Source organism: Hemicordylus capensis, chromosome 6 (genome assembly GCF_027244095.1).
Source record: "Hemicordylus capensis ecotype Gifberg chromosome 6, rHemCap1.1.pri, whole genome shotgun sequence".
Lineage (NCBI taxonomy): Eukaryota > Metazoa > Chordata > Lepidosauria > Squamata > Cordylidae > Hemicordylus > Hemicordylus capensis.
The window spans coordinates 45,926,110-45,938,750 of record NC_069662.1 but is presented as its reverse complement, the minus strand read 5'-3'; the positions used below and the strand labels follow the sequence as shown (position 1 = coordinate 45,938,750).

Genomic DNA, 12,641 nt, shown 5'->3' with positions numbered 1-12,641 from the left:
CCAAAGTTGCAGGCAAGAGTCTCTCTCAACCCTATCTTGACTTGGAGATGCCAGGGAGGCAACTTGGAACCTTCTGCATACAAGCATACAGATGCCCTCAGAACCACTCTTGAAAAATACCTGTGTATACACATACACAAAGATACCACACTCTGCGTCCTTTGAAGGAACAGTACAATCGATCGAGGTGTTGGATAGTAAGAACATAGACACATTAATATGATATATTATCTACATTTCCTTCTTGTGACTTTTCTATAGTGATCATGAATTATGTGAAGCTTTTAATAAGAGGAAACATTTCGCACACACAGATCTCTGGCAGCATCAAGAGAAAAGAAGAGCTTTATTTCAGGCTTCTTGGTTTGTTTTCAGTGGTCAGTAGATAGCCAACCACGGCACTAATGCATCTTGGTTAAGCAACTGTGATTGGATATGCTACGTTGCAGAACTATGGGAAAGACTCAGTAGCGTGGAAGACAGTGAAGTGGGCCTTCTGATTAGCTTGGAAGGATACCACCGGACAGATGAAGCAACAACAGCTTGGGTGAACTACAGGAATGCTTTCCTGGAGGTAAGGGGCTTTCTGCTCATTCTTCTGAAGTTCTCTGAGGATGAGTAAAGGTAACAAGAGTAAGTTTCTACAGCAAGCAAACATGTCAATGATGCAGTCCATAAGTATTAAGATGAATAGGAAACCATGTGCCCAAAATACATTTTGGGTAATCTGAGCATTCAGCAAAATGGATCAAGTATAAAAATGCATTATTCAGCATCAGTTATCTGCAAAGCTATCGATTGTGGTTTGCTTTTAATTTGAGTAATGGCCTGTGGTTTGGAATTCATCTTTGGCAGTTGATTGACTGGGTCCTTAACATAACATAACATGCAAATTGCCAATGTGTGAGCGTGGCATCCAGTTCATACTAGAAGCTCCCTCTGTGCCCCATCTACCACTCCCCTACCTACCTGCACAAAATCATAGCATAAAATAAAATAGCCACACAGACTGGGAAAGGCCCATAAAAACAGCCCTGCTGGATCAGGCCCAAGGCTTATCTAGCCCAGCATCCTCTTTCACACTGTCGTTCACCAAATGCCTCTAAGAAGCCGACAGACAAGAAGTGAGGTCATGCCCTCTCTCCTGCTGTTGCGCCCCTGCAGCTGGTATTTATAGGCATCTTGCCTCTTAGGCTGGAGATGTCCTATAGCCGCCAGATTAGTAGCCCTTGATAGACCTGTCCTCCATAAATTTGTCCGAGCCCCTTTTAAAGCCATCCAAGCTAGTGGCCATTATCAAATCCCATGGTAGAGAATTCCATAATTATTATGTACTGTGTGAAAAAGTACTTCCTTTTGTCGGTCCTAAATTTCCTATCAGTTTCATGGGATGACCCCTGGTTCTAGTGTTGTGAGAGAAGGCGAAAAATTTCTCTTTGTCCACTCCATGCATAATTTTTACACCTCTATCATGTCTCCTGTCAGTTGCCTGTTTTCCAGACTAAAATGCCCCAGATGCTGTAGCCTTGCCTCATAAGGAGGGTACTCCTGGGCTGGCCCCGATCACCTTGGTTGTCCTCTTCTGCACCTTTTCCAATTCAGCAATGTCCTTCTTAAGATATGGTGACCAGAACTGTATGCAGTACTCCAAAAGTGGCCGCACCATAAATTTGTATAAGGTCATTATAATATTAGCATTTTTATCTACAATCCCTTTCTTAATCAAATTTCCTAGCATGGAATTTGACTTTTTCACAGCTGCTGCACACTGAACCAACACTCTTTAAATGATTTTTCCACCACGACCCCAAGATCCCTCTCCTGATCAGTCACCGATAGCTCAGACCACATCAGTGTATATGTGAAGATGGGGCTTTTTGCTCCAATATTCATCACTTTATACTTACTTACATTGAACCACATTTGCCATTTTGTCACCCAGTTTTGAGAAAATCTTTTGGAGCTCCACACAATCTGTTGTGGATTTCACTACCCTAAATAGTTGAGTGTGATCTGAAAATTTGGCCACTTGACTGCTTACCCCAACTTCTAGATCATTTATGAACAAGTTAAAGCGGGATTTCTTAACCTTGGGCCCCCAGATGTTGTTGGACTACAACTCCCAGAATCCCCAGACATGGCCTTTGTGGCTCTCTTCCACTTTTTCTTAGAGGCAGTGGGGAAGCAAGGGCTGGAATAAAAAGCATTTCTCACCTTATGAGCTCCTTTCCTGTGTTCTAATGGTGTAAATGGCCTCCATGGCATGTATGACCCACATGGCCTGCATGGCCCACATGGCCCGCGGGATGTGTTACGTAAGTGTGAGATGCCCGAACTTCACCAGTTCTTCCAGCTGCTCCACTGCTGGCTCTAGCAACCCCTCCTCCTCCACTGCAAGAGGAGAAGAGTTGTGATCAGAAAACCTGGCTTTTTTGCATATGCACCTAGACTTGACCATGTTATTATTATGTTGATTACATGTATATTTATCACTATTATGATTGCTTGTTGTTCACTTTATTAATGGGTGAATTCAAACATCCAGCAGAACCATGGTTTATTTCCTCTAACTATGGTTAGTTTGTACATCTAAACCTGCACGAGTCAGCAAATGACAGTTTATTTTGGGCAGTTAAATAATGATCTGAACCTAAGGTTTGAAGTTTGTTTGTTCTAAACCTGGACTTGTGTGATATCTTAACCCACAAGTGTGGTTTAATCTTGCTTCGTTTCATTAGCTCCATCCTCACAGGGCTGTCACACAGAGAGGTGCAAGCCTAAATCATGAGACACAAATAAAACATGATATGGCCAAAAAAAAAAAAAATTAAAAGCACCAAGATTTTGGTGACAATCCAATTTGTTTCTTTTTTTAAACCCTTCATTAAAATAAAACATATTTCCATGTGAGATCTGAGTTTGCCCAATGTTATTTCTGTTATACTTAAAACACCAAAAAACACTGAAAATAATCTATGCTTAAAGCCGCAAATAATTTTTGACATGTAATATTTTTGCAACAAAGTCCCAGATCAGCTTGTTGGTCATCAGCTGCTTTCATGCCTGATTTAAATGAGAAAAGATTATCTAATCTTTTCTACAGCTCTGAAGGGCAGGTCAGTATTTTAATGTTCATATTGTGGATTGAAAAAATAGCATCATATCTAAGGCCACCAGTGAACTGAGGCAAAATTTGGATCTGTGGCTGAGGCAAAATTTGAATCGGGAATTTCCTGTTCACAGCTCACTCATCCAATGTACCACCTGGGCTCTTCAACCCAGAAACTGTAACTTGTACAGAAGTTTGGATGGTACAGCACTTACAGGGCTGGCCTCTGGCCTCTGTTTATTGCTATTGAAACTTGTGCTCTGGAGTTTACTGAATTCCCACCATTTCTGCATGCTACCTACACAGTGTCATGCTGTCCCCCTTCCAGCAAGCAGCGGTAGGTGGAAATTTCCTGCTCCAGCCGGCTTTTGACATCAAGGAGCTCCGTGTATTCATGGTTCTGGCACTCCATTTCTGCCCGCAGCTCTGACAGCTGCTGTTCCAGGCATGAAATGCGCTCCTGAAGCTCAGCCAAGTGGTTGTTGTAGCGATGTTCTGTTTCACCCAGGGAGGCCTCCAGGGTGTCTCTCTGAGAAATCAAACAGAACAGTTTCCATGTTAAAAGATGTTAAGTTTAATTGTCCACAGCATTGAGATTTTGCAAAAATGCAGAAGGCTCTGGTGGGGCCATTTGAATCTTTCTTTGCATTTTCCAGATATTTCACATAATATATTAGGATTATAGATAAAATCCATAAGTGAGCTAAGATTTGAACATGGCTCTTCCATATCTAAGCCTAAGACTGCAGTCCAAAATACACTTAGGAACATAGGAAGCTGCAATATACTCAGGCTCAGACTGGCCCACAGGTCAACAGGGCATATTCCCAGTGCACCCCACCCGCAGGGCACCCCTGCACCCCGCCGCACTCGGCAGCAGTGAATACTCCCACCCTCAATTACCCATTCAGCTCAAAACCCGGTGCCCTCCCCACATACATTCCACTGCCCTCTCAGTGGCCCCAATCTGGCCCTGCATGTACTGAGTCAGACCATAGGTCCATCTAGCTCAGTATTGTCTACACAGACTGGCAGCGGCTTCTCCAAGGTTGCAGGTAGGAATCTCTCTCAGCCCTATCTTGGAGAAGCCAGGGAGGGAACTTGAAACCTTCTGCTCTTCCCAGAGCAGCTTCATCCCCTGAGGGGAATATCTTACAATGCTCACACATCAAGACTCCCATTCATATGCAACCAGGATAGACCTGCTTAGCTAAGGGGACAAGTCATGCTTGCTACCACAAGACCAGCTCTCCTCTCCCATTTACACTTACTAGAGAGTAAGCCTCACTGAACACAGTGAGATTTACTTCTGAGTAAGCATGTATCAGCTAATGCTGGAGGGATGTGCAAATTGATTCAAATTTGAATTGATTTGACTCAAATCTGGGTGATTTGATTGGTTTGAATTATAACCTTAAAAGGGCTATTCTATTTGAATCAAATTTTCAAAATGTGATTCAAGGGCCGCTGGGCACCTTTTAAAAACCATTCAGGCCCCCGATTGGTTAAAAGAGGCACCAAAACAGGGTTGAATAGATTCAAATTTGATCTGTTAAATTTAAAGTGAATTTTTGAACCAGATTCAAATTCATTTCAAATTCAAAATGAATTTTCAGAATTTGATTCAAATTTGAAAGAAATCAAAAATTTTGTTTCATGCACATCTCTATTATGCTGCATGAGCCACCGGAGAACAGTGGTATAGAGAAAGGTTGGAGGAAGATCCAGCAAAGTTATTGTATGCCTGAAAAATATTTGCATTTGGCAAGAAACCAGGCTGTGTTTTCCCAAGACTTTAAGGGTGGGTTGGTTCATTTATGCATGTCTACCTTTTGATTTCTCTACACTTTTTACTATACATTTGATTACTGAAAGCAGACTGTGTGAACTGACTTGTCTAAAAAGCATTGTGTTGATACATATAAATTGCCACTTGAAGCAGTCCAAGTGATGAATATTCATGTGTGAGGAAAAGTTCCAGAGTTCGTTAAGCTGTTCCTTATCTTTGGCTATTTCTATAAGGCATAATATGAACAGTGTTGAGTGAGTGAGTGAAATGATATCATTCCAGATACATATTTTTTTGGTTCTAGCTTTCACCTCCTGAAAATATGTGACTGAAAAATAGAGCAAGCTTTGCCTCCCCAAAGAAATTAAACAGCAGCCTGTTTCCCACATGGCGTTCCAGCAGAAGTATCAATAGACTTTAAAAACCTTTCCATAGATATACATCCTCATATGCACCTTGCCAGATTATTGGATAGTGGATAGTGCATCTCTGGGGTCTTAATTGTTATCAGCAGCAATTCAGTAACCTTGGAGCAAGATTTGCTAGGGACATTCTTGCATTTGTGTCTGGATGCAGCTTTTGCAGGTGTTCTCAGAAGTTCTGAAGGCATTAAGACTGAATAATGTAGATGCTGAAGTGAGCTACCTATAACTAACCATTCTGCTTTTAGTGCTGTCATACTGCTTGGCATAGGCGCACTAAACCCCGGACCTTGGGGACCTGGTCCGGTCCCCTGGTCCTTGGGGACCTGCAAGCCCAGCTTGCGATGATCTCTGAACTGTGCTGGCACGCTTCACACTTTGTTAAAGACACTGGCCTGAACAGACACAGCCAGCTTCTCTCCGGTCTCTCCACTGCTGGGTGGGGGGAGAAGGACTGCTCTGCTCCCGCCGCCCCCCCCAGGCACCCCTTGGCAATGGTAAGGGGGGGAGTTTTTTTTAAGGAGTTTTGTCGGGGTGGGCACCCCAAAGGAGGTTTCGGGAGCCCTCGTGCATGGGGGGGCCCTCACGGCTGTGGGATCCGGGTGGTCTGGGCACCCAAATCATCTTGATGTGCCCCTGCTGCTTGGAACAGAAAGGTTGTGACAACCACCACTGGGAGTGTGACTACTTGTACATTCACTCATTCATTGGACTAAGATATCACTGCCTGCCATAGTTTGTCATTCTCCCACCCTAACAGCACACAAGTCAGACATTTCTAAAAGCTCTTGCACTCCCTTTTACCAGGCTGCATTGGGCATCATAGTCAATCTCCAGGGCTTGCAGTTGGCGTCTTAGTTCAGTGACTTTGTTGTTGCTCTCTTCAATCTCCTGACTGCTGGTACTGACATCGCGGTTCACCTCCTCGATCTGTAACACACAGAATGCAGGGTATTTCTGACATTTCCTGTTCTGAGCTGAATATTGAGTTTTAACCATGCTGTTAAAGAGATTTAATCTGGTTTCAGTGTTTCTTGATTTTAATTGTTTGTGTGTTTTTAATGTAAAGCGCCCTGAGCCACTTCAGGAAGGGTGGTATATAAACTGAATAAATAAATACATATGTGATCATGCTTAGGGCAGAGTACATGAAAAAGAACAAACCACAAGTCACTGCAGATCTCGTACACTGTTCTACTGCCTTCTAGAGTTGAAAACACATCAGTGTTCGATGAGCCATAGCACATCAAAGATATTTTTGTGCTATTTTGTATCAGCACAGATGTAGAGGACTGTTGCACATCTGAAGAAGCTACTTTTTAAAAAAAGAAATGCATTGATTCATGCTTGCCTTACTGGAAGACATGCCTAGAAGTCCTCTTCCTTAATCCTAAATATTTTTGTCTGTGGTTACATCATAGTTGAGGGAAATGTATGCTCAGGATGCTCTCTTCTTTATTATGAGAGACAAAGAGTTCAAAGTCTTAGCTCCTGGGCTTTAGGGCTTAGCCTGCACAAAACCTGTCTCAAATTAATCCTTGTACATCAGATTTTGGGGTGTGCACTCTGTTTTATGCTCAGTCTGCATCTATCTGTACTGCAAACATTACTGAGAGCTATAGGAGCACTCCAGACAGAGGTTGATCACCCTATGCTGATCTTATTCAGTGGGGTCATTCTGTCACGCTGCAGTTCTTTTTCCTACAACTCAGCGAATAGCTGGACACAGCCCTTCTCTCAACACTTCTAACCAATTAAAACATAGTTGGGAGGGAGGAGTACAGTGACCAGAGGCAAAGGAGAACAGGGCTACTATACCTTTGTGTAGAAGAGGGAATGTTAACAGCTGCAGCCTTTTTGCAGCCTTACATGAGAAGCTGCAGCTACCAACATTCTCCCAACTATGCAGTTATTAAAAGTACTGGAGTCTTGTTCTTCTTGGCACCTAGTCACCCAAGCTGGTATCACGTGGTTTCCTAGCTTGGTATAGATTTTTGAGCTTTCAGAAATCCATTGCCCTTGAGGAAAGACTCCTAGATGGAAAACATGAGGCTTCTGCTTGGGGAAAAGGGCTTGGGTGAAATAAATGCGGGATTAGCCACAAAGCAAGGCGCATCAGGTGCTGCATACCATTCCTTCAATCTACTAAGCTCTGACTAGGAATTGATTCCAATTGATTGCTTTCCATGGACCTTTATCTGCATACACAATTTCCTATTTATCACATCAGTATCTACCTCCAAATTATTTCAAGGGCTTTTACTTCCACTCTAACCCTTGCTACACTCCTACTGGGCTTGTCTTCACACTCCAGCCCTTTGGTGCTGCTGAGGCAATGTTTTTCTGCCATTAATTGGCAGCAGAATTAAGATGGAGGTGTCAGACATCAGTGCTGTGTTATCCAGCAATGTCCTTTCCTCCCTATAGCCAAGCTCTTTCTCTAATGTTTACTAACTAAGCAAGCAGCCCACATACTTCTATGACTAGGTATAGTTACCAAGTCAGAAGATGAAAATTCCAAGACACTCCTGAAATATTAAAAATTAAGCATGGTCTGCATCCATTACATTTCTCAATTTTAACTGTAGCCATCACATTGTACCACCCTTGTGCTTCATGTCTCTTTAGGTATACTTGGAGGCATATTTTTTACCTTGGAGCCATACCAGGCTTCAACCTCCTTGCGGTTGCCTTCAATCATTGTCTCATACTTGCATCTCATCTCTTCCAGGATCTTCCTCAAATCCGGTCCAGGACAGGCATTGACCTCCACATTGACATCACCAGTTGACTGGTTCTTCAGACAGGTAACTTCCTGTGTCAATATGAAAAACCAAATATGACAAATAGTTACTATCACGCTGGTTTCTTATCTGATCGTTCCATTTTTTATGGAATCAAATGGAACAAATATAATACATTTTACAATAGAATACAATACAATAACCTTGTAACAAAAGTTGAGAAGCTTTTGTGTGTATATATCATGCTACTATCGTCTTTCAGATGACTGTTTCTGACACATCTTTTATATTCAGTTTTTAACTATACTTTGCATTTTGCATTTCCCCATGAAAATGTCTTCTCAATAAGCCCTCATCCTTCTGAACAATGCACCTATGTGTGCAGAATCCTGCCTCAGAACTCTCCCTGTCTCCCTCCCTTGAATCCTAATGGCTTGGATCAAGAGCCTCTAACTCTCAACAAAGGATGGCCACCAATACACCTCTAGATGTGATAACATACCCTGTTTCCTCGAAAGTAAGACCTACCCCGAAAGTAAGACCTAGCAGTAATTTCTGATGTACCGCTAATTGCCCTAGTGCATTTGGGGGGGCTAAAATTAATATAAGACACTGTCTTATTTTCGGGGAAACATGGTACACATTTAACATACGATTTTTAAAGCACCTGAAAAACCTATATATTTAATTTGCTGGCGATGCATGGGGATGTGTGGAGGAACTCTTGCGAGAGTGGCGGCACCACTCGCGAGACTTCCTGACTTTGGGCGGGTGGTGAGGAGGTGGCCAGCCAGCCAGCGAAGCCATGCCAGCGTGGGGAGGTGGCCGGCCAACAGGCAAAGGTGGCATGAGAAGGTGGCTGGCTAGCCGGCCGGCAAAGCCACGCCAGCGTGAGAAAGCGGCCGGCCAGAAGACAAAGCCACGCCAGCATGAGGAGGCGGCTGGCCGGCAAAGCCCCGCTGGCCTGAGGAGGTGGCCGGCCAGTGGATGAAGCCGCACCAGCCTGAGGAGGCAGCTGGCAGGAGGGGGTGGCAGCAGGCCAGCCGGAGAAGAATGAAATGGGGCTGAAGGGGGAGAAGAGGTGGGGGGAGGCGGCCAGCTGGTGGAGCCAAGCCAGCGGGAGCAGGCAGCTGGCCGGTGGAGCCACGCCGGCCGACTGGAGGAGGAGGCGGCAGCCAGCTGGCAGCTGACAGGCTCCCGGGCCCAGCTAGGGGCATAGATGCTCTGCGCCTGGACCAACTAGGATAATTTAAAACACCATAAAAGTTTATTTAACATGCTCCATTTAGACTTGGTTCAAGAAGAACCTGTTCCTCACCTCTTCATGGTTCTTCTTCAGGCAGCACAGCTCATCCTGCAGATTTTCACTCTGTACCTCCAAGTCAGCCCTGCAGGCTGTCAACTGATCCAGGATTTGATGCAAGCCATTAATATCAGCCTCCACATTCTGACGGAGGCAGCATTCTGTCTCATACCTAAAGCACAAGGAACAATGTATGAGAAGTAGTTGCTAGATTATAACCTTCATCTCTCTCCAGGGTTGGCTACTGTGATCATCATGTCGCAACCTAAGACTGCAGGCTTTCATGGGCGTTCTTCACGGTGGAAGACACATCATGCTGTTCTTGGAAGACACATCATCCCCTGCCTAATTTGGGATGCTGTAACACATTAACAGAGGACACTGGGAGATAACCAATGAACAAGATGGCGCTACAATATTGGATTTGGTTTTCTTGTCGCATCGCAGTTTGCAGGCACTTTGAATCATAGACCTTTGCTTATGTTCTATGGCACATATTTTGTAACAGACAGTCCTCACAGCTCTGCAGAGCCTCTCACATGTCCAGAGAACAGATACCTCTGGTCTTTCAAATCTGAAAGGACAAACATCCCCGATGCCACACTGCCCCAGAACTGACAGAATTTTGAGGGAGGAGAGCTGGTCTTGTGGTAGCAAGCATGACTTGTCCCCTTAGCAAAGCAGGGTCTGCCCTGGTTGCATATGAATGGGGGACTAGAAGTGTGAGCACTGCAAGATATTCCCCTCAGGGGATGAAGCTGCTCTGGGAAGAGCAGAAAGTTTCAAGGTTTCAAGTTCCCTCCCTGGCATCTCCAAGATAGGGCTGAGAGAGAGTCCTGCCTGCAGCCTTGGAGAAGCCGCTGCCAGTCTGTGAAGACAATACTGAGCTAGATAGACCAATGGTCTGACTCAGTATATGGCCGTTTCCTATGTTCCTATGTTCTTTGTGGTGGCCCCAATACTTTGGAATCCCTCCCTTTGAAGGTCTGATTGGCCACTACCCTGCTCTCTTTTTGAAGGTTTGTGAAGACCTGGCTCTTTCACAAGGTTTCTGGTCCAGAATGAGGGCTGTGGCTTGTTGGATACTGCTGTCTGTTTCTGCTTTTTCTTTCATTTGCTGATATTTTATGTTGTTATTTTATTCTATTATTTGGGTTTGTTACAGTGTTACATACGAAATGAATACAATTGGTATAGATCTATATACTGTATTATTAATACAATTCATATATAACAGATCTATATATTGTAATTAAGTTAAATTGTTTTCTTTTAATACTGAAAGCCTCGTTGTGCCACAGTTTGAGGAAAAAATTGAGTATACATTTTTTAAAAATCAATAAATAAGCAGACAGTTCCCAGAGAATGTCCAGCAGATAATGGGACCCAATAGAATGAATATCTTGTTGCTCTATTATGCCCCTTTTTTCTGACAACAACTCACTTGGTTCTGAAGTCATCAGCAGTCAGCTTGCTATTATCAATGCACAGAAGGAGCTTGTTGTTCTCCACGCTTGTACAAATGAGCTAGGAAAAGACAAGGTTACGAGAGATCAGTTAGGGCCCTACTTTCTTTTCCCTCCCTCTACATACAGTGATCTAGTATTAAAATTTAGACTGCATGCATTAGCTGCATGCCAATGTAGAACCACAGGATAGAAGGCTGACATGGTCACTGGCAAACAAACAAACAAACATTTCCAAGAGTTGTGTCATTGTTGAGTTCTCCTATATCACACTTCAACAATTTCAGTGGTCCAAGCACCACACAACTCTTGCTTGTGTATCCTTCAGGGCTGGTGACCCCCCACCCCACCCATTCCATCAAAATCAAAATAGTGGTCCTGATGTTTGCCCCAGACAAAAGGTGTATTGTTAATTGCAGTGCTAGTGTTGTATAATCCATGTGACAAGACAACAGACTAGGCAAATGATTTTTCATCATTAACATGGGAAATACAAAGTGTTGGAGAAAAACAACATCCACTGGATGAAACAGTCTGAAAGGACAAGTTTAAGAGCATTTCAGCACATTGTCTTTTTGTAGGGCATGATTGAGAACTGGCTTCACACTATTGTTATTTAAGATCTGCACAAAGTTGCTGATCTGAGTTGAAGCCAGATTGGAGGGGCTTCTGTTGAAATGGATGCGAACAACAGCCTGTGAAAATGATTAAAAAGTGGGTTGAGAGAACTGGCATCCTACCTGGTTCTTAAGATCTTCAATTTGCTGGTGGAAATGGCTATAGTCCTTCGGTTCACAGAGGGGGCCTTGCTTGGCATAAAATTCCCGGATCCGGCACTCAAGCTCAGCATTTTCCTCCTCCAAGCATCGGACCTTGTCCAGGTAACTGGCCAGACGGTCATTGAGGTTCTGCATGGTCATTTTCCCATCAAGGGTAGAGAAGATGCCTCCACAAACCATAGGGTCACCAACCATTCCACCGCCAGTGACCACGCCACCCATGCCACCTACCATGCCAGCAGGGACACCTCCCATCACACCACCCATGCCCCCTACCATACCAGCAGGGACACCCCCAACAATGCCACAAGGGCCACCCATCATGCCAGCATGAGCACCACCAACCATTCCACCCATACCACCTACCATACCAGCAGGAACACCACCAACCACACTGCCATGAGCACCACCGTGGGCACCACCTACTACAGCAGTAGGGATCCCACCAACATGACCACCACCAGCACCACCAGCTCTAACAGCAGAGCCACCGCTTCCCCCATGTCCACCGCTAACAAATCCCCCACTGCAGCTGCCACTTGAAAAATGGCTTCTTCCTGCTCCGTAGGCACAGGTGGAACCTCCACCAACATGACTCCGGCCAGAGAAGTTGACTCTCCCATTGCCTAGCCCACATGAAGTGTACCGTCCAGAGGAGACAGAAGCACCCCCCACCCTTCCTCCACCAAGATTACAGCTCCCACTGCTGCTTCTTCCAGCTGGTAGGACTGTATGCCTTGGACCACAGCTCATACTGATAGTGATGAAGGACTGCTAGGAAGAAAGCAAAAGACACCGCTTGATATTGTAAGAATGCTGGACACTTTCCCCCACCAGTCTCTATTTATACTTTCTGCACAGGGTGTCACCAGTACTGGTTGAGCTCCTTTCTCTCTTTTTTCCCCTCCCCTAGTAAATTCATAACTTCAGATGCTGTAATTATTCATCCCAAAGGCAAGCTGCCTGCAGATATCATGGGTTTCAAAAAAGATGCTGCACGTGTCAGCAGCTCCTTGGGAAAATAAATTA

General features: G+C 44.4%; 1 protein-coding gene across 1 annotated transcript; it reads right to left on the bottom strand.

The window, feature by feature from the left end:
• Window positions 1-341: 341 nt before the first annotated feature.
• Window positions 342-12,050, bottom strand: LOC128332002 (keratin, type I cytoskeletal 19-like). The gene is made up of 9 exons (XM_053266160.1): window positions 11,975-12,050; window positions 11,574-11,839; window positions 10,812-10,894; window positions 9,383-9,539; window positions 7,974-8,135; window positions 6,125-6,250; window positions 3,412-3,638; window positions 2,215-2,391; window positions 342-608 (listed from the first exon to the last, which is right to left on the bottom strand). The coding sequence occupies exons 1-8, from the start codon at window positions 11,979-11,981 to the stop codon at window positions 2,238-2,240; spliced, it is 1,182 nt and encodes a 393-aa protein (XP_053122135.1). The 5' UTR covers window positions 11,982-12,050; the 3' UTR covers window positions 342-608; window positions 2,215-2,237.
• Between the last annotated feature and the right edge of the window lie 591 nt (window positions 12,051-12,641).